This window comes from Dreissena polymorpha, chromosome 1 (assembly GCF_020536995.1).
Source record: "Dreissena polymorpha isolate Duluth1 chromosome 1, UMN_Dpol_1.0, whole genome shotgun sequence".
Taxonomy (NCBI): Eukaryota; Metazoa; Mollusca; class Bivalvia; order Myida; family Dreissenidae; genus Dreissena; species Dreissena polymorpha.
The window spans coordinates 47,806,024-47,832,269 of record NC_068355.1 but is presented as its reverse complement, the minus strand read 5'-3'; the positions used below and the strand labels follow the sequence as shown (position 1 = coordinate 47,832,269).

The 26,246-nt window shown below is 35.0% G+C and overlaps 3 protein-coding genes across 7 annotated transcripts in view; 2 read left to right on the top strand and 1 right to left on the bottom strand.

Moving 5' to 3' along the window:
• Positions 1 to 26,246, bottom strand: part of LOC127879074 (uncharacterized) — a 192,044-nt gene that overhangs the window by 16,951 nt on the left and 148,847 nt on the right. The gene's annotated exons all lie outside the window — the stretch shown is intronic.
• The window catches only part of LOC127879193 (uncharacterized), a 341,912-nt gene that overhangs the window by 228,958 nt on the left and 86,708 nt on the right, over positions 1 to 26,246 (top strand). The window contains exons 5-6 of one of the 4 annotated variants that reach the window (XM_052425922.1): positions 20,156 to 20,337; positions 20,928 to 21,017. In XM_052425922.1, the coding sequence (XP_052281882.1) occupies positions 20,156 to 20,337; positions 20,928 to 21,017 (272 nt within the window). Of the gene's footprint in view, positions 1 to 17,760; positions 17,943 to 20,155; positions 20,338 to 20,927; positions 21,018 to 26,246 lie in introns of all 4 variants that reach the window. The other 3 variants (XM_052425918.1, XM_052425910.1, XM_052425901.1) reach the window with 3 other exon arrangements.
• LOC127879101 (S-crystallin SL11-like) overlaps positions 1 to 26,246 on the top strand; it is a 97,380-nt gene that overhangs the window by 41,899 nt on the left and 29,235 nt on the right. The gene's annotated exons all lie outside the window — the stretch shown is intronic.

The following is a 26,246-nucleotide window of genomic DNA, read 5'->3' as shown; positions in this document are numbered from 1 at the left end:
GAATGTCTTAACGAAAGAGTTATCATCGCACATTTATCTCCTTTTTGCATACACTCCATTTTGCGAATGCAAGTTTGAACGTTTGTTTATTTAAACTAAGCGTCATTGAAACAAACAGACCCTTATTCGTTGTATAACGTATACAACAATTCAATTAAAGATAATTTTTATTTTGAGACAACTTATAATTCAAGCATTGTAAGTGTTCTTACATGTCTCAGAGAAATTCTATGTTTGTACGAAAAGTTACGGTTGAAAACACTCGGAACAAATCACTTCAAAGTCTTATTTAATTATGTTCATATCAATGTCGTAACAACGGAAAGATTATTTGCACTGAAAAGGCACTTGGTTTGGTGAAACAGGTTTCGTCTCAATTCGTGAGATTTATTGGTTTATATTGTGAAGGATCCGATTCTTTTTGAATGCTAAACTGACAAAAGTCGAATATTATTTTCTGAATATAATATTTAATAGACTGGTTTTGCACAAATTGCATTTATGAGTGTGTTAAGACGTATCATCAAACTTGATAAAGGTAATTGCAATTATGAACGCGTTATCGAAGCAGCATATCTCCCTTCTCAAACAATTCACATGTATAATATTCGTGTATATGCACAAACATTTTGTATAACGAAAAAAAAAAATAGAAGTGGAATGTTGAACTAATTTTTTTTAAGCGAAATTAATTAAATTATGCCATGACTATGTCGTGACATTGAAATACGTTCTAACTGAGATGACTCTCTCTTACAAAGTCTAAGTGTTAGTTATAATAATTTTCCTATATATAAGTACGTATTAACCCATATTCATCTTATCATTCTGGATAAATATAACGTATAATAGAATTTATAATGATATAGTATCATAACAATTACAATTTTGGGGCGGAAGTTTGTATCATTTCATCTGTGCATGACGTTATGTGGTGTAATAAAGCATACGGAAAAAAAAGCCATACAATACTAGTTTCTAGTGTTGGCGTGGACGAAGCGAATGCAATTTTTAAATAATGAATCATTTTCATGTGAAATTAATATGAGCACAATATTCAGCAATTTCAACAGCATAAACATTTCAAACATTTGGATCAAGGAAACAAAACCAAATCATCGCTTAGATTTGCTAGCCATACACAACCGTAATATTCCAAATCACAACATTACACGATGAATGTTTGATTATTATTTTTTAAATACACATCAAAACCTGGCGTATGTTTTCGTCCCTTTATATTTGTTTCCGCATTCTACGCGTCAAAAGATGCAGCATGATCATTTCACTACGTGTGAAGTTTCCCATCAAAAGGTTTGGTTAACTGAACACCATTGCATCCGAACGATTGCCTTGCAACGTGCTATTTCATATTTAATTTCAAGACACCGTTCTTTCACATTTTATATAAACGACTTTGTTATCAGCGTTGATGCATAAATAATTATTGTGTCGCATAATGAAATCGTTTGTTTTAAACAACTTGTTTATGTAGTAAAGGTTGTTTTCGATAAACTATATTAATGGTATTGTATCGTCAATACGTTAATTATAATACATGCATATATATATATATATATATATATATATATATATATATATATATATATATATATATATATATATATATATATATATATATATAAATGTAGACAATATACGTAAACGTGTTGGTTGGCAACAGATGCCATATACAAATGTGTGAAATGTAATGTAACTTAATAACTGAAATATGATTTTTCCTTCAAATAAAGTATGCAAACATAGAACTATTTGTTCGCAATGTTCCAAATAATTTCTGGTGATTTAACATAAGATTTTCTGTACCTTGAAATCAATGTTTGTGTTTCATCTTTTCAATTGTTGAACTAGAAGCAATGTGTTTTTGCTTTGTTGCTCATAGGGATATATCAGATTTTAAATACTATATAATTGTTTTAACATGGGTAATCTATTTCGAGAATAAAGATAGTGTGTTCTTTTTTCAAGTGAATTAACTTTGATTTACGTTCTTTTCAATACTCTTCAATAAGCATTGGTTGTCAATATTTAAAGAAAAACAATATAGGTTCCAGTTTAAAACCAGTTTTACATCATTCACTTCATGTTCTGGACACTAAGAAACTAAGAGCTCAAAAGCATGTAGCATTATACAACGGAGATATACACCACTAGGCATTTTGTTTCAGTTTCATAAAGAAATAGGTTGGTTTGTCTCATGAATGTTCAAATAATTAAGTGTAAAGTGTTTTCTTTAATGGAAGCCTTAAACAAGTAAAAACATGTTGTTGGGACCACGGGTATATTGAAGTATATATCGCATAGGCACCGAGAGCGTTTAAGCACGATTATAATAGAATGTATTTCATAAAAAATAAACATTATTTAAATGAATATATGACATTTACCTTTATTTAACCTAAGCCCGTTGAACCTAAGCATGCATTTCATAATTTTCTTGAACTTATACGTCTTTAGGTCGTTTTCCGTTTGCACATGTGCGTTAAATCTGCGGAATTCGTGTGCTTTTATATTCCCATGTATGTCGAGCATCTGTAAGTCAAACTTTAAACATAACTTTCAAGCCCTTTCGATGTAATAAAGAATCCGAGTGTTTAAAGCGAATCATTCGCATGCATATTACATCCAACAATCTGTTAAATTAACCATTAATCATTTTTCGGCGTTGCTGTTTAACGTCAAGTTTGACCTTAGATAACATTCATTCATGATAGATCCCAAATGAATAAATCTGAATTGTGCATTGGCTAATAATACAAAAATCAACGTAAACTTTGGATGCATATCATTTGAACAGAAATATGAATATATTGTAAATAACACGTAAGTTACAAAAACAGTGTCATGATTAAAAACATCCTCTAAACATTACATCGAAACGTTTTTCCTTAGTTAACGAAGCATTATAGCATTAATCACATGTCTCTACAATTAAGAGAAGCTATTGCTTATATGCCGTCGCGGCCACACTTAACACTACAAAAACAGGCTATATTGCACTTTACCGGTACGCAGTTGTTTACCACTATCGACATAGCGGGGGTTTGGGGGCGGTAGCCCAATATACTAAGGAAATATATAGGTGTTAGAAATATATATGTCTTTGATTTATTCTAATTCAGATTTGCGTTTATTAGTGTTAATATGTTTCTTTGTACTTTGTTTTGTTCGTTTTTTATATAAAGTTCTGTCTTTCTGCAAAACAAATCATATCACTACGATGCTTGCAATATAGAGTCTTTAATGTTTACATTCTACTCACATCTTAACACATTATAACACATTATCTTTCATTTCATACCAGCATTATGTTCATAGTATTTCAGTGGCGAATATGTTTTCTTTCCTAATGAAACTAATGTATTACTCAGTCAATTATGAAAACCTAGACATTACAATACTTATTGACAATAAAACATATAATTTCACCCCTTCGTGTTCTTCATTTCTTATTTGTTTATACAGTCTAATATATTATCTTATTATCACTCACTAGCTTCATTAAAATACATGGTCGCTTCATTCCGTCTCATTTCACTGGTCGCAAACATTACAACATCAACGCCGTATATCTTTTTAAAGATATTTCTTGTTTCTTATTCACGAACTTGTCTGAAAACTTATTAAATCCGCTAATCATTAGAAATGGTTATTAGAGAATTGCCGATTTCTATTGAAGATATTTAACTAAACAAAACTTTTGTTTTGCCGGTAAGTTTTCTATTTGTATATTTTGAAATTTATTCGTTCAATCAGCGCATGGCGCTGCAGGGTGGGGATTAGGTGAACTTGGTTTGATCCTCAATTAAACCTAGGGTCGCAAATAAATTGCGTGGATATATAGGTTACAATACACTAAATGATCGCTTCATGTAGGGCTGTACTCTCTAAAAAAATATCATAGTTGACAGGAAGGCATGTTTTACACTTTTTACCATTATTCGGGTGTTATCTTGCAGAGATAATGGTAGGGCATGAATAGGTGTTCACTACTGAATCCCTGAAATATGATACACGTGAAGACTATAGTAAACCATTGCACTAGAAAAGGTTACATTCCACTAAGAAACGGCCGAAAAAAAAAGTTGCAAAAACAGTCGATTTTGATTTGTGTCAAGTTCTTTCTTGCTTTGTACATGACATATCTTTTTTATTGCATAAATCGATTCCGCTTAGAATGGCCTTTAAGAAAAGGTATGGTTATGGGGGTCTCTATGTGCAAAATGTTGCATTTATTTTCGCTCAAAGTTGTCGCTTTTACATTGAATTATATAGGGAAACTATTTAGTGTATTATGACCTGAACGCAAAACCAGGCCTAGTCACAAAGGAGCTGTATTTACAGAAAATCATCATTTTTTTAGTGGGATATGACGCGTTTTGGCAAAGTTCACGGAATAAATGCGTCTGTTTCACGAATTTAAGAAGCATCGTGAGTTCTTAAGAAGAAAATACGTTTTCAGAGGAAAATAAGAAAAAAAGCGTACAAAAACTCGTCTTGAGCATCTCAAATCGCAACAATTTGTGCTGAAAGCGCTCATGAACACGTTTTAATAGTTGTTTACTTCTTTTTCTACATAGCTTGTAACAATATTCCAGTATTTTGACCGATTGTAATTATTTAGGGTAAACGTTTTTTCGCCTGAACGCCCGTTATAAATCAAAGCTCCGAACGCGAAAGCCACATGGCTTATCAGGCGGTATAATAAAATGCATTTTCAAGCATTTCTACGTGAAAGATCGGTCTGAAAATTGGCATGCACATAGAAAATAGGTTTATAAGTATCGAGAAGTGCTTATTTTTCGCGATGTTAACAGTTAACGTTGTCTTATAGGTTACAATACACTAAATGATCGCTTCATGTAGGGCTGTACTCTCTAAAAAAATATCATAGTTGACAGGAAGGCATGTTTTACACTTTTTACCATTATTCGGGTGTTATCTTGCAGAGATAATGGTAGGGCATGAATAGGTGTTCACTACTGAATCCCTGAAATATGATACACGTGAAGACTATAGTAAACCATTGCACTAGAAAAGGTTACATTCCACTAAGAAACGGCCGAAAAAAAAAGTTGCAAAAACAGTCGATTTTGATTTGTGTCAAGTTCTTTCTTGCTTTGTACATGACATATCTTTTTTATTGCATAAATCGATTTCGCTTAGAATGGCCTTTAAGAAAAGGTATGGTTATGGGGGTCTCTATGTGCAAAATGTTGCATTTATTTTCGCTCAAAGTTGTCGCTTTTACATTGAATTATATAGGGAAACTATTTAGTGTATTATGACCTATAATTCGTTACCCAATATTGCAGTTTCATTCTGACGCGTTTTATTTATTATTTAGAAACACGTTGTGTATGTAATTAGCGTTCAAATCATCTACGTTACCATAGCTGTATCTCGTCACACACATTCAATCAAGAACGTTCTGTATTATGAAAGATCGGAAACATTTTGATTTGAAAATTGACAGAATCGGAAGTGAAAGCATTGTTTTGTTATTTACAAAATGCATGCCTACTATATTTGTATATAACTTGTGATTAATCATGCGTGTTAAACACATTCTGACATATCTGTTTGCAGACGGGCTATATATTTACTATTGAATAAATCAGGTAGAATACATGTATATCAAGGTTGCATCGCACATTTATTCACAAAATGATCGTTAAACATCTTTTTCTGAAAACGAAAATTAATAGTAAAATGAACGTTATGCTAAACAAAAATATTACGAATCTTAAATTATACATGTATTTTTTTATTTGCGGCGTTTTACTTTCAACTGATTAAAATAAATAAAAATACAACTGTATTTCCTAACGTCTTTACTTTAAAAATATAGTTAAAGGCTGACCATGTACACGCCATTTAGCGTTGGTAAATATTTCACAACACACATGTATGTATAAAATTTATTTTACATGAACGCAAAACGGTGTCTATTACAATAGATTTTTAAGTTTATAAGAACATATTAAATACATTAGAGGAGTTCATGTTATGGAAAGAGTATTTTCCAAAGAATGTTGAACAACAAATGTTATGGTGTGTAATTAAAGTACAAAGGTCAATGTTAATTTATAAGTAAGTAAAATAAAATTATACCAGCAATAATTTCAAAAAAATAAATAAATAGAACTTGACCATGCACTTTATCATTTCAAAACTTAAACATAATACTGCATATCATATGGGAGAACATACTACTATACGTTTATCCAACACATAATGTTTTGCCATATCCAAAGCAGAATTAAAACTGTACATGTGGTCACACTTTAGAAATATCTTATATGGTTACAAAATTATCAATCATAAACGCTCGTGTCGCTTTAAATGTCACACATGTTAATTGACAACTCTTCCATCTCTCCCTTGAACCAATCGCCATTGGCCGCGTCGGCATTGCCTACATGAAGAGCGCAGTGGGTCCCACGAATAAACCCCGGGATACCAAACTTAACGGACGAATCGAAGCCCAGTCGGCCAGCAAGCACCCCCTTGTTGAATCGGAGGACAATTTCCTTATCATAAGAAGATGTCTGGTTTACAGATACAACGGTCTCGAACTTCATCGATCTAGTAACTGTACCAACGTGGAAATTGATTCGTTGGCTGTCTTCGGTGATGAGAATGGATGGAGTGAGGCCACAGTCGCTGTTGGAGATGATACTGTGTGGTCGCGAAAGGTCTCTGTGGTTGGAAGTGTATTTCACCTTGATGATAATCGAGTCGGTTTCTACATTTGTAAATCACGGTATTATCAGCTGACTATTGTCACCGTTAAAGAATCCTCTCCCACCCCTTATATCAAGGTTCTCGTACCGAACATAAGTGCCCGACTGGTCATATGAGCCATTGAATAGCAGATGCACTTCCGGCCGACATGACGGGTCCAATTCTAAAACAGAAAACGTACAACCGCAGTTTTCTTGCACATACTGTAAACCAACAGGACAAGGTCTGCGGACCCAGTCCCAGCTAGAAATGTACTGCTCATATTCTCCCGCAATGCCGGGGACCGGTCGAATGTTATTGCACGTTATTTTGTAGTAGGCCATTGATATACGGAGCACCATCCATCGCATTTATTATAGCTGTCTAGCGTACTACCGGTGTTTTCTTTGTAATACTGACCATCTGGGCAGCAGTGTTTGGTCGGATACCCATTCCAACAGTTCCAGTAACTTCTACAATTGACCGGGTCAGGAAATGTTGCGCCGTCCTTTGCACTGGCGCATATGCCAAAGGAGGAGGCGCAAGTTGATGAGGCGACGCAAGTCAGGAGGTCTTGATCCCACGCCATTCTCGGGCCGCATTCCTGTACTACCCCAATGACTTTGCTGTCTCCGTCTTCGTAGCAATGGACGAACTTGTTACAATCAGTATGTCTCATGTAGCCTACGCCATTCTTCATACTGCATCCGGCGCATATGTCTACCATAGTTGGCTTTGCCGCACCTCTGTCCGGGTGTACGACGATCAAGACGAACGTCAGTGTGAAAGCGAAACTCAGCATTTTGAACGTTGGTTTAAACCTGTAAAAATGTCCCGATAAAGTATCGCGTTATAAAGCATTTGGTACAGGTTTTCTAGCAAACGTGTGTCACATTTTTTTCGCATTCCATTTAACGTTAACATGTTCGATTATTCAAAATACAGCATTAACGTGTAGCAGGACAACAAGCAGAACAAATAAAACTACATGTTATTAACTATATAAAGGATAAACGTGTTTATATATAGCCCCTATAAAGTTACAAAGTTGCCTTAATTACCTTCGATAAATCCCCTATTGTCACTGTACTTACAATATAAGCTTTTCTTTCTGGAGTGAAAATGTTTTTCAAAGCAAAATATAGAAGTATGCAGGCGTTTATTTTGTTGTCATATTCGTGATTTATAAGGCTGTGTGCCATCCGATTTGTATGATAACGCAACGGGTTAGTGCAGAATGTCCTGACTTCTTAGCAACGGCGACTCTGTGGGATGATCCTACAGTGCTGTGTGTTTAAAACTGAAAGTCAAACTTTAGTCTAAGCGCGTCAAATTGACGTTAAATGAAACGAACGGGGAAAAAAGGAACACTTCGATTAAAAGCAAGCGTTCATACATTTATTAGATCGTTAAAATTTTACTGCATTTTGTTCAAGGAAACATGTGCGAAATGCTGTTTTAATCACAAATGAATTCACGCGTGTTGTTCAGTTTGAACGTAACATGTTTGTTTTAACTTAAAGATATTATCTTCCTTTTTTGTAACGTGTATCCCATACACATTGTAAAAAATAAATTTAAATGCTTGATTCGTGTTTTTACCTTTTAGAAAAGATCTACATGTTCATCACTCACGCAGCCTAACGCTACATAACATTATTTATGTGCTTTCTGCAAACTCATAAATTATATATTTCTTGCTACCACAATGATAAAGTCTCCATTATATATGTAATAGTGTAAGTTCTGTGTTCAGAACGCAATACTTAGTAAGAAACATGCAGTTGAACACAAACGCGTACCACACGTCTAACACATGTAATATACAAGTATCACATCAAACATAACGAATGTGTGTTCTGACGTCAAAATCGCCACAATCATATAAATATTATATGCCGGTAATATTTTTGTGCCGAATGGAACATCGGTTTAAAGACACGACATTCAACTCGTTGTAGCCTAAGGGAATATTAATGGAGAAGAATGGACCATTAGGTTTATAGTATGGGTTCTTCATGAGATTAATGCGTCAATCTTTAATCACAGCCATGAGTTCACACACATGATATTGAGCGGCATAAAATGGATACTTATTGGTGCGTGTTCGATTGAAATTTTAACTGTTTACTTATATCCACCGAAAAAAATATTTTTACACTGTGTTTAGACTTTTTTAAAGTGGTATTGTTCGTTTAATGATAATTACCGGAATCATTATCGATACGGATATTCTTTTTACTTTATTATTTAAATACGTGTGAAGAAATCCATTGACACAGAGTTTAATAATTATGAAATACGTCATTATTGCGTTATTTGCTGATGATATGGCTATTGTAGATAAATCGCCCGATGAAATTCAAAACCATTTAGATAATCTATATTATTATTGCAATTTATGGCGATAGAAATTAAATACAGAGAAAACAAAAATACAGTATTTCGGAAAAGAGGCGGATTATTTCCAAATGAAAAGTGGACCTTCAATGGTCATGACGTTCAAGTTGTGAATGATTTTAACTATCTTGGGGTTGTTTATAATTATACTGGGAGTTTCACATTGAATCATTGAATCAGAAACACCTAACGGGTAAAGCATTAAAAGCAATGAATATTTTATTGTCTAAATGTGATGACTACGATTTAAAGCTGAAGATACTTTGTCAATTATTTGACGCATTTGTTGGTTCCATTTTAAATTATGCTTTGGAAGTCTGGGGCTATACTAAATCTAAGGAACTTGAAAGAATCCATTTGAAATTTTGCAAACGATTATTTAAGGTAAAACTTAACATATGTAATGCATGTGTTTATGGTGAGCTGGGTAGATATCCCATGTATATACATAGATATGTCCGTGTCATTAAATATTGGTTTAAGATATGTAGATCTGAAAATATCATTATTAAACCATATATAACTTGGCCGTCTCATATTATCATAAAGGCTGTAATAATTGGATATTTAATGTTAAAAATGTTTGATGTTTATGGTTTTAGTTATGCATTTCGTAATATAAATACTATTAATATTGAGAATTTGAGATTAACTCATTTGTAGAGGAATTTAAACGCAGAGTTTATGATAACTTTACAAAGGACTGGTATAGAACCTTAAATAATAGTTCGATGTTAGATGTTTATCGATATTTTAAAATCAATTTTGAATGTGAGTCCAACTTAGACATTTTACCAAGAAATTTGAGATACTTTTTCACCAGATTAAGATTGTCAGTCCATCCATTACATATTCAAACTGGTCGTTACGCAAAAGACGTTGCTAGAAATCAGCGTAACTGCATGCGTTGCAATTCGACCGATATTGAAGATGAATTTCATTTTATTTGCATTTACCCGGCGTTTAGAAACATTAGAAAAAAATACATTAAAACATGTGATTACAAAAAGCCATCTATGTATAAATATTTAAGTTTACTGCAATCGAATAATAAAATAGAACTGATAAAAGTATGTCTTTCTGTAAAAGAATCACTTAAAGTTGAACATCTATTATTAACGCAATAATGCTTTAAATGTTCATCCTGTTTTCATTTTTCTTTTTTCCCCTTTGTTCTGTCTTTGTTGTTTTTATATTTAATTTACTTTGTTAGCTAAGTAAATAATGTGTAAATACGTGTAAAACTTTGTACCTATCCAAATTGACATTATACTGTTTTCATAATGTGTTGTTGACGATGTACATTGTACAAGTCAAAATAAACTGTCTGTCTGTCTGTCTGTCTGTCTGTCTGTCTGTCTGTCTGTCTGTCTGTCTGTTAACTTGTTAGTCACATATTCATCGCATGAAATGTGTGTTATCAACTTATCATTGCCAAACCACACATTAGTTTATGCAGATAAAAATTTTACTTCGGTTGTACCACGTATTAGTGTAAGTAGATAAAAATTATACCACGGGAGCTCACATCATATGTGTCCTCAAATGCCTTATTATGATTATATATCTTCACCATCGAAATATATCGTATGTTAATATATGATTTACATGCAGTTTTCTTTGGACACATTTAAATCACACTTTCATTGCCGCGTCATGCGAAAATCGGTCTTATGCGTTTCGGCCAGCGTATCTTGAGCCCAACCTGTGCATTTACGCAGTCTGGTCAAAGGCGATGCTGTTCGCTATAAAAACAGCCAATGTGTTATGTATCATTATGTATCTCCTGACCAGACTGAGAGATGCGCAGGCTAAGTGGGCTATACATATAATGGGCGCATATGGAATAAGACCTACGAGCGTCATTAAAAATCTCATCGCGAACTGTAAATGGCACATTTTAGCACATAGCTATTCGATACAAAATTGTATTCAAAATAGCAAACTTGTAAATAAGGCAGCCAATCCAGGCGTTTAGGAACGATTTCTAGACTTGCTGACCGAGTACGGCAAACATTTGTGGTGGGATAATTAAACGATTTTCCTCTTATCGTGACACTATACTATTTGTTTGTTCTCTCACATTGAAAGCAAAACTGTGTTTATCGACAGTTAATCATATATTCCCCGGACGCTTTAGTGAACGAGTACGGACCTTGACATTCTGCGAGATGGATTTTAACGCGTAATTGTAACTGGATCACAATTTGTGTCATTTGAACATACAGAGAGTAGTCCGGAATTCCTTAAACTAAATAGTGATTCTTCCTTTGCGCTGAGCACAGACACAGTGATGTAGCCAAAGTTCAGAGGTTTTATCTCAATCAGCCTATGAACTATTCGAATACATTCATGCGTGCCTGCTGGCGTTATGTAAAAGTCATTTAAGGTGAAAAACTGGGTAAAACAGCTACGCCGACAAAAGCTCATTAGTTCTCTATACCTATGTTTAGGTCAGAGTTGTTGACACCGTGTGAACTGCTAGTGTAACAAGAAAAGCATATATTCGAACAATATTCATTTAATATGATGGTGATTACAAATTGTCTTTATAGTCAGTTTTCACTACAATTTTCATAATACTTTCATTATGCTTTCTGAACGTCAAAAAGGGCCATGCTGTTGTTATTTTGTCTAAGTTATCTTTATAAAAAAATAAGCATGATAACAAGTGCACACATATCTCAACCCGTGCGTAAAGACACACTCTTTATAAATGTGAATGGCTTGTGTTAATTTCAAACTTGCGATTAATTTTGAAAAAAATGAGTTGAGTCTTAAATTATGCAATAGCCAACAACTTCAGTGCCTTCAGCGCTTTGATTTATCATAGGCACATGTTTATGTCACTTTCTTCATTAAGCATTATTCAGTTAAACATCAGCAGTTTATCCTAAATATTGAATGTTCAATACCCAATAAAACGCATCCTCGTTCTTATATCATAAATTGTCAGAAGATACGTACGTGGTTATACCACATACTGACGTTATATATTTGCTTCAGTATTCTCCCCAGTCTCCAAATAATGGACATTGTTATCGGCGGAATGAGGAGTTTTGCAGTTGTTCCTGAATCGTGATTTGATGAACGCTTACTCTACACCCGGACCATCAAAAGAACAAGACTAGTTCTAAATAAAGGCACGGTTGTCGGTTGATTGGTCAAAAGCAAACGCATTCCATCAGTTTGGATGCGATTAACACAATTATTTATTCGTCGTGTATACACGATCGCATATACGAAACATTCACGTTTCATGTTGTAATTGTTTAAATGTCATTGTTAGGCTTTTCCCAATTAACATGGCTCTTCTATCTGTATACTGATGAAAGGAATGCAGTTGATTAAAATGAATTCCTGTGTTTCTGTCGTTAAAAACGACTGGTAACTGCTCCATAAGGACTTCCGTTAGGTTTGCCGGATATACACGCTTAAGGAAGATAAATGTGAATCACATGTAAACTCATATCCTCATTAATGCGTATACGTCTGGTTGTGTTTTTTATGTACACAACGCAAGATAAAATCAAATATGCAGACTCGTACATGTTACTTACAGTATCGTTTTATAATACATTCCGAAGTTATAAATTAAAGGGGCCTTTTCACGTTTTGGTTAATTGACAAAATAAAAAAGAATTGTTTTAGATTCGTAAATTTATTGTAGTGATGATATGTGTGAGGAACCAGTAATACTGAACATTTGTCATGCTCTTAAATATCCATTATATGCATCTTTTGAACGTTGCAACGCGAAACGATTGAATAATTTTGAAAGTTCTGTAGTTGTCGTTATATTTTATGATACTACGAGGATTGCTTATATAACGTATAAAATACATCACTCATTGTATGAGCAAGGATGGCCGAGTGCTCTAGGCAATAGACTTTTACTCCAGGGGTCAGTGGTTAGAGCCCAGTTGACGGTTACTTTTTTCTTTGTTTAATTTAATTCTTGTTTGTTTACTGGAGCTATTTAGATACAATGTTAACATTTATCAATATAAAGCAGTTAACGACAAACTTCAATATATGCACAAATCTGTGATAGGCCCTTTAATTTCGGTTTAAGACTGTCTGCTTACGTAAGTCCAAATATGCACTTGTACAATATCATTACTTATGGATAATCATAAAAATACCGCCATACCATAATAGTGTATTTTCGACTAAAAAAATGTATTTATCATTATTATATTTTCTTCGTGTTACCTCTACATTTTTATTTAAAGACTTTTTTGAATTCTTCTAAACATATTATCTTAAAAACAAATAAAATGATCTTATATTGTGCTTGTATTATCAATTTACAGAACCAAAAAATGTCAGTGACAGAAACTAAAAAAAGATATTTCAAAAGCTGCGGTTAACAATGGCCCAGTTTATCTTGTAATACATGGATCTGATAGAATGAAGACCCACGTTTGATGTATTATTTTGTGATAAATCCGGTATATGGTATGACCGTACCCAAATCAGACCCTCGAATCAGACTTGTGTGGTTTGAATTATACTCACAAAGCTAAAATTGAGGAAGTAAAACAAGGAAATGCATTAAAGATGAAGAGAAAGATTGATTTTTCAAACACAATTTATAATTGTAATCTTTTGGATTGAAACTGGATTTGAACTGTTCCTGAGGTTTTCAGTGCGACCCATCAGACGCGTGTTCTGAAGGCAAAAGCAAAGTGCATTTGTTAAAAAACAACTAAATTCTGGTTCAAGTATTTATAAGATTCTAAAATCACAGGAGACAATTATCGGTCCTTAATTAATAACTAACAACTCAAAAGAGTCGTCACCAGGTCGTAAGTATTAATCGCGATTACAACCTGTCTTCTGAATGTTGGGAGCCGATTAAATGAACACAGTTTCGCTCTATCGTTGTTCTAAAATAAGGAACGCTTTCCCCCGCCCACCCCCATCCCCACGCACGTCACACATACACAACGTTTATTCAGAACGCATTTTTTTTATTATTGTTTATTCATTAAAAACGAATTTCGAGTTATTGCTTAAATGTTGCTCAATTAATACAAAAAAAAAACAGCGATGATTAGGATTTCTGTTTTGAGAGCATTAAACATGGAACGTTATCAAAACGTTGGTGAATGTCCGTTTAATAACGATTATCGGAAAATGATTTCAGTTATAAGATAATTTTAGTGTGTTTTTTTAAAGTAAATTGTAATTTGTTTCACGATGCTGTGATTATGTCAAGGACTTCTTTACGCATTATTTAAGAGTAGTTTATCAGCGCTAAGTGTGTTCACAGTCCATATGATGTAAGATCTTTTGTTTTAAGATCTCATTTGACCTTGATTTACTGAATTGAGATAATTATGCAGCGCGATAATTCAATGCTCGCTAGAAATGCGCACATTTGATATTTTAAGGGAATGCGAGCCTTCAACAATGATTTAATGTCATTTAATTCAAATGTACACAATTATTCACCAAATTGTTTAAACCCATTTATGACAACATTTTTACAAAGCACTAGAGCTTATAATAATGATTAACACTAGAGCTCATTGAATGTCATGGAGATAATGAACTATCTATCTTATTTAGCCTTAATACAAGTTACACAAATAGTAATTACTAATCACCAATGTACTGGCCAATGACTAAAATCAGTTGTGCCTTTGTCTCGTCGTTTTTTTCGGTTGTTTTCTGTAAATTGTGAAATTATATCTAAAAACTTTCTAAGCATATGATGTATTTGAATTGTGCATTTTATCAACCGCTTCAGTAGATCTTAACTTTTTTATCTATAAAATGAAACTAAAGTCATACACTTGGTTTACCTTATTTATATACGTGAAAAGAGAAGTAACTGTCCAAAGTTCGCATCCTGATTCATGACCCTAACAAGTTTCATTGACCTAACACAAACAATTGAAAGCAATTGAAGTTAAACGGATACGCTGTTTGCAGTACTAGTTCATACAGTTGCAAATGTAAGTACAACTTGGGATACATCTTTTCTACTAAATGTAAATTTTGAAAATGTCAGCTTTTACTTCGCTAGTAAATTTAGATGAAAGTATCCCTCGTATCGGATATTTCTTTTACCTACTCATAGATTAGTCTCCCGTGAATGCTATGTCACCAATATCATACCAGCTATTATCTCCCCTATTAATCAACATAATCCTTTATAAGTTAGAAGCACTATTAGTTTGTAACTTTTTAGTTCATTCAAAATTGTCTAAACTTTTATCGATGCCTGTAAAATATCTGCGCTGAATCCCATTAATGTATGGACAAAATTGTGTTGTAAAAGTTCATATATGTGTTCGATAATGTAATTTATGTGTGGTAACACGGTCATATAGGTAAGATTACACTAATTCCGAATCCCACAGTGTCACTGTATAAAACTTCAAACTTTCAAAACACTTGTCTTGCCTTTAATATATAGCAAATTTAGCAAGCCTGGTATATTTTTTTTAAACTTATTTATTTAAGCTCGATTGCATAACAAGCCTAAGGCTTATATGAAACGCTCTCGAGTCCGTTCGCATGAACGTGTCTATGGGGCAGATCTAAAGATCGAACCCGTGACCTTCCGGTCGCAAGGCGGACACCATATCCACTACGCCACGGCGACCTCATTTAAAGATGTATATATACCCTATAGAATATGATCATAAATAATAAATACTAAATAATGAAATTATACACAACATATTTATTCAAAGCATAGCATTTTGCAATGTTTAACACGACATGGTTCTTAACCATGCGATCACAATTCATGAACTGTTTTAAGTTTGCCAGTTCAATACTAAAACGGACCACAACTACGAAATCACTGGTGGTTCTACATATCTGGCACATAATTAGCATGGTGTGAAACAGAACGGATTTAACACGTTTTAGAAAATAAAATAATGTATTATGTATTTGAAACGGTATTTAGCACGATCTTGTTTGTTGTTAAATACCCCAAATCATGAGCGTTATTAATTTGATTTTTCTAACGACATGATAGACCACATGGGGCACGGGTCGTTTCTTCAGCATTGTCCCCTACCCACCCCTCCCATGTACGCGCCTACTGGTAGAGAACCGTGCAGCCACAAATGCCTGTTTATTGACTTGTCTATTATAACTGCGCGTGCTGATATCTGGTGCTCTACTGGTAGAGAACCGTGTAGCCACCAATGCCTATTAATTTAACTGTCTATTATAGATGCGCGTGCTGATATCTGGTTCCTTACTGGTAGAGAACCGTGTAGCTACCAATGCCTGTTAATTGACCTGTCTATTATAGATGAGCGTGCTGATATCTGGTAACCTACTGGTAGAGAACCTTGTAGCTACCAATGCTTGTTAATTGACCTGTGTATTATAGATGCGCGTGCTGATATCTGGTGCCCTAATGGTATATATACGTGTAGCCATCAATGCCTGTTTATTGACCTGTCTATTATAAATGCTCGTGTTGATATCTGGTGTCCTACTGGTAAAGAACCGTGTAGCCACTAATGCCTATTAATTGAACTGCCTATTATAGATGCGCGTGCTGATATCTGGTGCCTGTTCATCAGTTGCCTATCAATTACTTCCGCTGTTGGCAGCCGGAGATGTGTTTCAACATCAGGTAGATGTGCGCCGTTTCCTCCGCGTTTTGAAAAATATGAACGCGACTTGATTGTAGATTTTTTTTATGGCGTTAAGCTCTGAATGGATGGATTCAGTCAATTAATTGCTGAGTAGATGTCTATTTTTTTACGAATGAAAAAAGTTATTGTATTTCAACTAAATGTATGCAATTATTCTCTCCTTCATATTATGTACATTAGTAACTGTCTCATATATTAGTTACAAATCGCACTTAAGGAAACATTGTGACAAAAACCCTGTTACAAATATAAAGTAGTTATTATCAGGAATCGGTGAATCACTCGGCACTTATTTATTTGTTGGTCATATCACGAAAACAGTAAACGGAGCATGTTAAAGGATTTAGATTTTTGAGAATGCTACATAGTAATTAAATGACCCGATGTCGTTTCAATGAATATCGTAATAACTGACAAACTATTCAATTTCACGTGACAACATTTTTGTCTGGGGAGTTCACTTGGTATTGTGTGACACGAGTGATAGAGAAGAAGAACTGATGGGCGTGGCTACGGAACTTCGAGACTGCGCCCTACCAAGCCTGATTGGTAACGAAGTCTTAGCAACTGATCAGGCCACAGTTTGTTTACGAAGAATGACAATCTTCCAATGAAACTAAACAGTTAATGATGGCAGCTTTTATCCAAAAGTCTTACATGAGTCTTGAAAGTTAGGTAAACCAGAGTCATCATATTTTGACGCCTCAGACCTTATTATCCAACACAAACTCACATGCGGAAAATACAAAGTGGTTTCATCCAATATTAGCACATATACTCGTATTAAGTGAATGGAAGTAATGCATATTGTAGATTACAGATTATTTACTACTTCGACATCTTCGTAAAAAAAGTGTCCAATGGAAAAGATGGTGACACATACAACTCTTAATCCCCGATGTTTCGGATAGTTTTGTTGTAATGGAAAACTCCCATATGTAATGTCCTATAAGTTCATGAATTCCTGTCGCTGTAGGCGTCTCCACCAATGCCGACTTCTGCGCTGCCTGCAAAGTTGCTGACGTCATCCTCGTCTTACCGGATGTTGAATGCTTTGATAACCCTGGCAACCGTCAGTTAGATATCTTCTGGAGTAGATTGTCACATGTTGACTTTCCAGCCCTGGACGGGGCGTTGCATCCGGTCACTAACAGACAGGTGATGATCCTCTGTGCTTCAGCTCTTTTGAGATTAAATTGCTCGTTTGGCGGTTTGAGTGTAAGAATTATATTCTTGTAGTGAAATCAGATGGCTGATGGGCTTGGTCACACTGTTTTGCATTAAGTTAGTATTTTCTGACAAACTTTTAATAACTTTAAAAGTCTTAAATAATTATAATAGTTAGGGAAAATATGAATAAGAAGCTTGCATTGTCTAACAGCAAAATTAGTTACAGCTAAACACCTTTTGTTTATGAAAAGCTCTATAACGCTTTATTATTTTACCGATTTCAATTGATGATTGTACAAAATGAGCTGACATTTTTTAATATTTTCACAGTCAATATTTTTTTATTTACATGTTCATTGTATGCCTTCTTTAAAATCAATGAAATGTTCTAATTTTAAGTTTTCCAAACTCTAAACAAGTCAATTTAAGAAATTTTATATTCCGTTCATATTGGTATGGTTGTTTTCGGTTTCTTAACATTCCACTACGAGTGTAGGCCTTTGACTGTTCAGTTCCCATTGTGTTGGTATCAGTATTTTCTGTATTTCCCATAGTAATCCCATGTTGTGTATTTCCAGACAATGAGATCCGTTAATCCACGTGGTCCACTGTCTGCTGCACGTGCAATCGCTGATAGCATGAGACGCGTGCACGCAGAGGCGCTCCAGGTCAGATGTTGGTTGAGAAAGTAGTTATATTGACATCATCAATTTAAAAGAATTTCGTTCTTAACGCACTGAAGTTTGAATTAAGCACTTATTCTGTAGGAGCTAAAGTTTCTTCTTCTACTTTTACTAATAATAGTAGACATAAAAAAAAGCACGACTAAAGCTTTTTTATTATCGAAGTAGTGCTACCCCGACTTTTTGAAGTCATATACTTTTATTTAGATAACTTCATTAACTCGCATTTTTATTTTTTCAGATACATTCAAATGACCTTAGACCCACGGGAGGAGTCTGAGTTTAGCTCTATATCTATATCTCTATAGAAACGTGTAGCCATCAATGCCTGTTTATTGACCTGTCTATTATAAATGCGCGTGTTGATATCTGGTGTCCTACTGGTAAAGAACCGTGTAGCCACTAATGCCTATTAATTGAACTGCCTATTATAGATGCGCGTGCTGATATCTGGTGCCTGTTCATCAGTTGCCTATCAATTACTTCCGCTGTTGGCAGCCGGAGATGTGTTTCAACATCAGGTAGATGTGCGCCGTTTCCTCCGCGTTTTGAAAAATATGAACGCGACTTGATTGTAGATTTTTTTTATGGCGTTAAGCTCTGAATGGATGGATTCAGTCAATTAATTGCTGAGTAGATGTCTATTTTTTTACGAATGAAAAAAGTTATTGTATTTCAACTAAATGTATGCAATTATCCTCTCCTTCATATTATGTACATTAGTAACTGTCTCATATATTAGTTACAAATCGCACTTAAGGAAACATTGTGACAAAAACCCTGTTACAAATATAAAGTAGTTATTATCAGGAATCGGTGAATCACTCGGCACTTATTTATTTGTTGGTCATATCACGAAAACAGTAAACGGAGCATGTAAAAGGATTTAGATTTTTGAGAATGCTACATAGTAATTAAATGACCCGATGTCGTTTCAATGAATATCGTAATAACTGACAAACTATTCAATTTCACGTGACAACATTTTTGTCTGGGGAGTTCACTTGGTATTGTGTGACACGAGTGATAGAGAAGAAGAACTGATGGGCGTGGCTACGGAACTTCGAGACTGCGCCCTACCAAGCCTGATTGGTAACGAAGTCTTAGCAACTGATCAGGCCACAGTTTGTTTACGAAGAATGACAATCTTCCAATGAAACTAAACAGTTAATGATGGCAGCTTTTATCCAAAAGTCTTACATGAGTCTTGAAAGTTAGGTAAACCAGAGTCATCATATTTTGACGCCTCAGACCTTATTATCCAACACAAACTCACATGCGGAAAATACAAAGTGGTTTCATCCAATATTAGCACATATACTCGTATTAAGTGAATGGAAGTAATGCATATTGTAGATTACAGATTATTTACTACTTCGACATCTTCGTAAAAAAAGTGTCCAATGGAAAAGATGGTGACACATACAACTCTTAATCCCCGATGTTTCGGATAGTTTTGTTATAATGGAAAACTCCCATATGTAATTCCTATAAATTCATGAATTCCTGTCGCTGTAGGCGTCTCCACCAATGCCGACTTCTGCGCTGCCTGCAAAGTTGCTGACGTCATCCTCGTCTTACCGGATGTTGAATGCTTTGATAACCCTGGCAACCGTCAGTTAGATATCTTCTGGAGTAGATTGTCACATGTTGACTTTCCAGCCCTGGACGGGGCGTTGCATCCGGTCACTAATAGACAGGTGATGATCCTCTATGCTTCAGCTCTTTTGAGATTAAATTGCTCGTTTGGCGGTTTGAGTGTAAGAATTATATTCTTGTAGTGAAATCAGATGGCTTATGGGCTTGGTCACACTGTTTTGCATTAAGTTAGTATTTTCTGACAAACTTTTAATAATTTTAAAAGTCTTAAATAATTATAATAGTTAGGGAAAATATGAATAAGAAGCTTGCATTGTCTAACAGCAAAATTAGTTACAGCTAAACACCTATTGTTTATGAAAAGCTCTATAACGCTTTATTATTTTACCGATTTCAATTGATGATTGTACAAAATGAGCTGACATTTTTTAATATTTTCATAGTCAATATTTTTTTATTTACATGTTCATTGTATGCCTTCTTTAAAATCAATGAAATGTTCTAATTTTAAGTTTTCCAAACTCTAAACAAGTCAATTTAAGAAATTCTATATTCCGTTCATATTGGTATGGTTGTTTTCGGTTTCTTAACATTCCACTACGAGTGTAGGCCTTTGACTGTTCAGTTCCCATTGTGTTGGTATCAGTATTTTCTGTATTTCCCATAGTAATCCCATGTTGTGTATTTCCAGACAATGAGATCCGTTAATCCACGTGGTCCACTGTCGGCTGCACGTGCAATCGCTGATAGCATGAGACGCGTGCACGCAGAGGCGCTCCAGGTCAGATGTTGGTTGAGAAAGTAGTTATATTGACACCATCAATTTAAAAGAATTTCGTTCTTAACGCACTGAAGTTTGAATTAAGCACTTATTCTGTAGGAGCTAAAGTTTCTTCTTCTACTTTTACTAATAATAGTAGACATAAAAAAAAGCACGACTAAAGCTTTTTTATTATCGAAGTAGTGCTACCCCGACTTTTTGAAGTCTTATACTTTTATTTAGATAACTTCATTAACTCGCATTTTTATTTTTTCAGATACATTCAAATGACCTTAGACCCACGGGAGGAGTCTGAGTTTAGCTCTATATCTGTATCCTTAGTGTCGAGCACTTATCCAGACATACGTGAAAACCACTTGTCCGTTACCCGCACAACAGAATTCTACCAGAAGACCGATACCTTGGTACTGATAGCGAGCGTAAATAGGAAATGAATGGACTGCGTTTCAGAAAAGGCAGCTAGGCCTAAAGAAGTTGACACGACGTCATCACTGTATTCCAGACTGTGACACATTGCAGTCGTTAATGGCAACGTGTTTACAAAAGTCATTTATTTTAGCCGTTTCAATGTGGGTAGTCGTTTGGCATGGTAGACGTCAGGTCGTCAACGCACCGTTAGCGTTACGCCAGTGCTACATGAGCATCCGCAAGTCTACAGGGCGTCATACTCGTTGTCATTACCGACGACACCTCGTTATAAGGCGGAATATGGATAACCGTTTGCACCGGTATACGGCCGGTCACGTAAACGTCACCAGTACGTTCAACTTCCGGGCAACGTCTGCTCGGCGTGTGACAACGTTCTACTTCCGGGCATCGTCTGCTCGGGTATCTACAGACTACTTTCGGACTCGATACAGCTCGGGTAACTACAGTCTTCTTCCGGGCATAGTCTGCTCGGGTATCTATACACTACTTCCGGGCTCGATACAGCTCGGATAACTACAGTCTTCTTCCGGGCATAGACTGCTCGGGTATCTACAGTCTACTTCCGGGCTTGATACAGCTCGGGTTATCTGCTCACTACTTTCGGGCATGATACAGCTCGAAGTTTGCTACGTCGCGGAAAACTTAACACCGGTACTAAGTTCCGGTTCTGGTCATTGACGGCTGGACATAGGTTCAGGTCGTGACACTCAATAGTGCTCCACCACAACATCTAACATCTACAGTTGAACTACGTTAACTGGCCATTAACTTTAATACTTGGTTGGTTTATTTCTTTTGATAGTCATATCATATTGTAAATAGTTTATTTTAATGTTGTAAATAAATTTATGTATTGTTCTTGTGTAGTTGTATCTGGTTCTGGAGTGGTTATTGCACTGAGTTAGCACAGCCTCTGCAATCCTTGACGGTTACATTGTCTGGTTCATCTTATGTTTTTGTTGATAATAGTGCGTATCAACCATTTTTATGTCCCCCACCACTATAGTGGGGGACATATTGTTTTTGCCCTGTCTGTTGGTCTATTGGCTTGTTGGTTGGTTGGTTTGCGCCAACTTTAACATTTGCAATAACTATTGCAATATTGAAGATAGCAACTTGATATTTGGCATGCATATGTACCTCATGGAGCTGCACATTTTGAGTGGTGAAAGGTCAAGGTCATCCTTCAAAGTCAAAAGTCAAAAAAAATAAATCAAAGCGGCGCACAAGGGGACATAGTGTTTCTGACAAACACATTTCTTGTTATTTATTATTTCAAATAATTATCCGCATGTTATTTGAACAAACCTGTTTTAGTGTTCAGCTATGTGTCTCATTTTTATGTCATCGCGACCATTTTAAATATATTGGCAACATTTATGAAATAGTGCTTATAAAATCAATCAAAACATGGCATCTATCAGTTATTGTTACAAACGCGTTAAGAATGTAATATTTACCAGCCATGCGTACACGATCATTATCGCAGAAGAACGTTTTTGGTCGAAGATTATTCTTGCTTCGAATAAACGCGATATCGTTGACATGACGATTTCTCGACATACTGCTCGCACACTGACCTTGATAACATGTGATATTGAATGTTAATAAGGCATTTAAAGAAAGGGTCACGATTGCACTGATGGAACGACGGATCATTTACAATTCAATACTTTGATGTTCAAAAGTCAATTATGAAAACAATGCGATATAGCATTTTGAAAAAAGTCTTTATAGGGAACATCAATATTTATATTATATAAAATATGCTACTGCACAGAAGGAAATATGGAAGAACTGGTAGTTGATTAAAATGAGACCATAGCCTTTAAAAAAAAACGCATGGGCGGTGAATTTGTGACAAATATAAAGGTCACACATACAATGTTTTGATTTATAAGAGTTGAGTGAGATACTGCTTTACTCGCGTAGTCTTATTCAGAGGGGGTAATCACGTGATAGTCGAGATGGCGAAGCCCGACGTCCGTGACGTGACAGGTAATTTTCGCCGTTTTAAACCCTGCATAACTTGTTTTTATTTGTTTTATGCCTATCACTTTTCAGCCATATCAGCAAGAAAATTACTAGTGTTTATTTCGTATTAATATTAATTCGCTCTATATCTTGACATTACTCGCTGCGAAATTTCTTACCGTGATTATCTAATAAAAGCTCCACTAAGAAAATTCGCAGCGAGTTAGGTCGAGATATAAAGCGAATTTTAATACGAAATAAATAATGTTTCGGCATGGACGTCGCCATCTTTAATACCACATGATTACCCTCCCAGTTATTACTTTTACTAGTCACAATAAAGATTGATTTTTTTGTTAAATTAATAAAGCGAAATGAATAAGAACAATGCAACAGCTCACATAAAGTAAGCCGAATGCCGTATGCATTGAGACGAATGCATTTGTAGTACTGAATTCATATAAGACGTAGAACCAGAGTTTTCGGTAGTTTCCGTAATTAAATTAACCTACCGCCGTTTTACGACTGAAATACTGTGGAGAACGCAACAAAATTAAACAAACGAACACACTTTTATTTTGTCATGTACCATTCCGGAGAACATTAACGAGTATGTTACATACATATATCATTAAATTTTAAAATATACATTTTAAATTTTAATATACACATGTGACATCAAGATTAAGATTTGTTACAAAATAATGTCTAAAGAGCACAATACACCACTCCTTGATATTTTCCAAGATTTCATCACTAAACATTGGGCAAAGGCCATTATTGTTGTATTACTAGAGAAAAACTGGATTTGTAACACTTTCAATGCACCATGTAGAGTACAAGGGTTACCTTCTAATTCAAAGAAGTCTTTATAGTATAACATTTACACCCCCCCCCCCCTCTTAAACATGCAGTATTTGTTTTAATGAAAATGAATATCCTTTTGAGAAACATGGCTCACACCGTTAGGTCATTTCAGATTTGCAGAAGAATGTGAATTTCAAGTCAGCACAAGGACAAGATCACAGTAAGATTAACATTTTTGCCCCCATCTTCGTGTACACTCCCAAGACCTTATACCCTTGAACGATTTTCATGAATCTTGGCTCAACTATAGTTCTCATAAGGAGTATATGCAAAAGCCATAAATCACGAATAAGCCAGACAGGCTCAACTCTATCAATGTCAAGTTTATACTTGAAGGCTGAATGTTTAAGACCGTTTAAGACCGTTCTATATTTCATGTGCACCTTAATGCTTTTTCACGAAACTTGCCTCAAATGTTTGATGAAATGAAGCAGTCACATAACCTCAAAGTAAGGCCACATGAAAGGATCACTCCGGTGGATATAACTGTCCTTTGATCTGCATTGTTTTATATTACAATGTTAGTGCCTCCAAAAGAACTTTAATGTAGAGATGCCACTGCATATAACTTTAACTGAAAACAATTTCCGATTATATTATCTCGCGCGAAAACTAAGATAAAACATTTTATTATTTTTGCCTACACATAACTCCATGACAAATAAACACGACGGTAATATTTCGAGTTCCCAGGAGCTGGAGTGGTGAATATTAAGATTGATTATTCTCAAAGGTTAGTGAGATTTCAGGCAAAATATTATCTATTAGTAAATTATCACATTTATCATCTACGTTGAGCCAGTAATTGCGTGAACATTTTTGTGACCAGAATAACTACCGACCCTTTTATTGTTTACATTTTGAATTCAAAACAGTAATTATATTGAATACACTAAAACACCTTTTAAAAAAAATCAGAATAATGGAGATAGTCAAACCATTTTCAATTTTACTTTATACATTCATGTCGTGAGTGCGATACCAAATCTATGTTTGTTTTTCAAGCATATTTCGTTTATTTATTTTTATAAAAAAACTCGCCACGGAGAAAACTTCACATTAAAATTGCTAAACACAGGTTACCTTATTCTTCGAAGACAAATTCCCTTTGAATCAAGTTAACACCGGTGAGAATATGATTATCATAATGCCTTCAGATACAAACGTTCGAAGAATAGTCCAATGTAACGTTTACGCAGATTTATATTGTTAAGTGCCGCTTTGTCTTGACTCAAACATCACATCATTGACATCAAGTTATGCTCAGCACACAGTATGTCTTACAATCAAATCCGTATTCACAGTATTAAAATCTGCAGCCTCTGCATCCGCCCCAGCCCGGTCCTGCAAAGTGTTATATAAGAATGTACAAAACGAATTTTAACAAACAACGTTTAAGATCACTGCAAGCGAATATATAAACTTGATCATTAACTAACGCAATCTTACACTTCAATGACCTAATGATTTGTTTTTGTTTTCTTAACGCGCGCAGCAGTCCGACGTGCTAACACGGATCTTCGGCATATGTGTTTGTTTGAGTACATTATTTCGCCGTTTTAACAATAATTTAATTATATCAGTATTATCCACTCACACTTTTCCTGACAACTTTGTTTGCCAGTACTATATGCACAAATCTATTCAAGTGACCAACAACGTCCCTTCTTGAAGCAGAGTTAGTGATAGAAGGGACGTATAAGGGACGTATAAATGATCTCCTCACCAATCACCACATGCTAAGAGGCCGGGTCGCGAATCCGGGAATCTAACCGGCTATTCTTTTATTTATAGTGTAGCGCTATAACAACTGACGTAAGCCAGTTCGAGATGACGAAGTTCATCTGGTGTTATAAATAAAGTAGAGCAATACGAATACACTTGCACAATGGACGTTCTCAAATAAAGGTTGTGAAGTTTAGAGAACCTGACCTGACATTTGTGTTCAGCAACTTTATT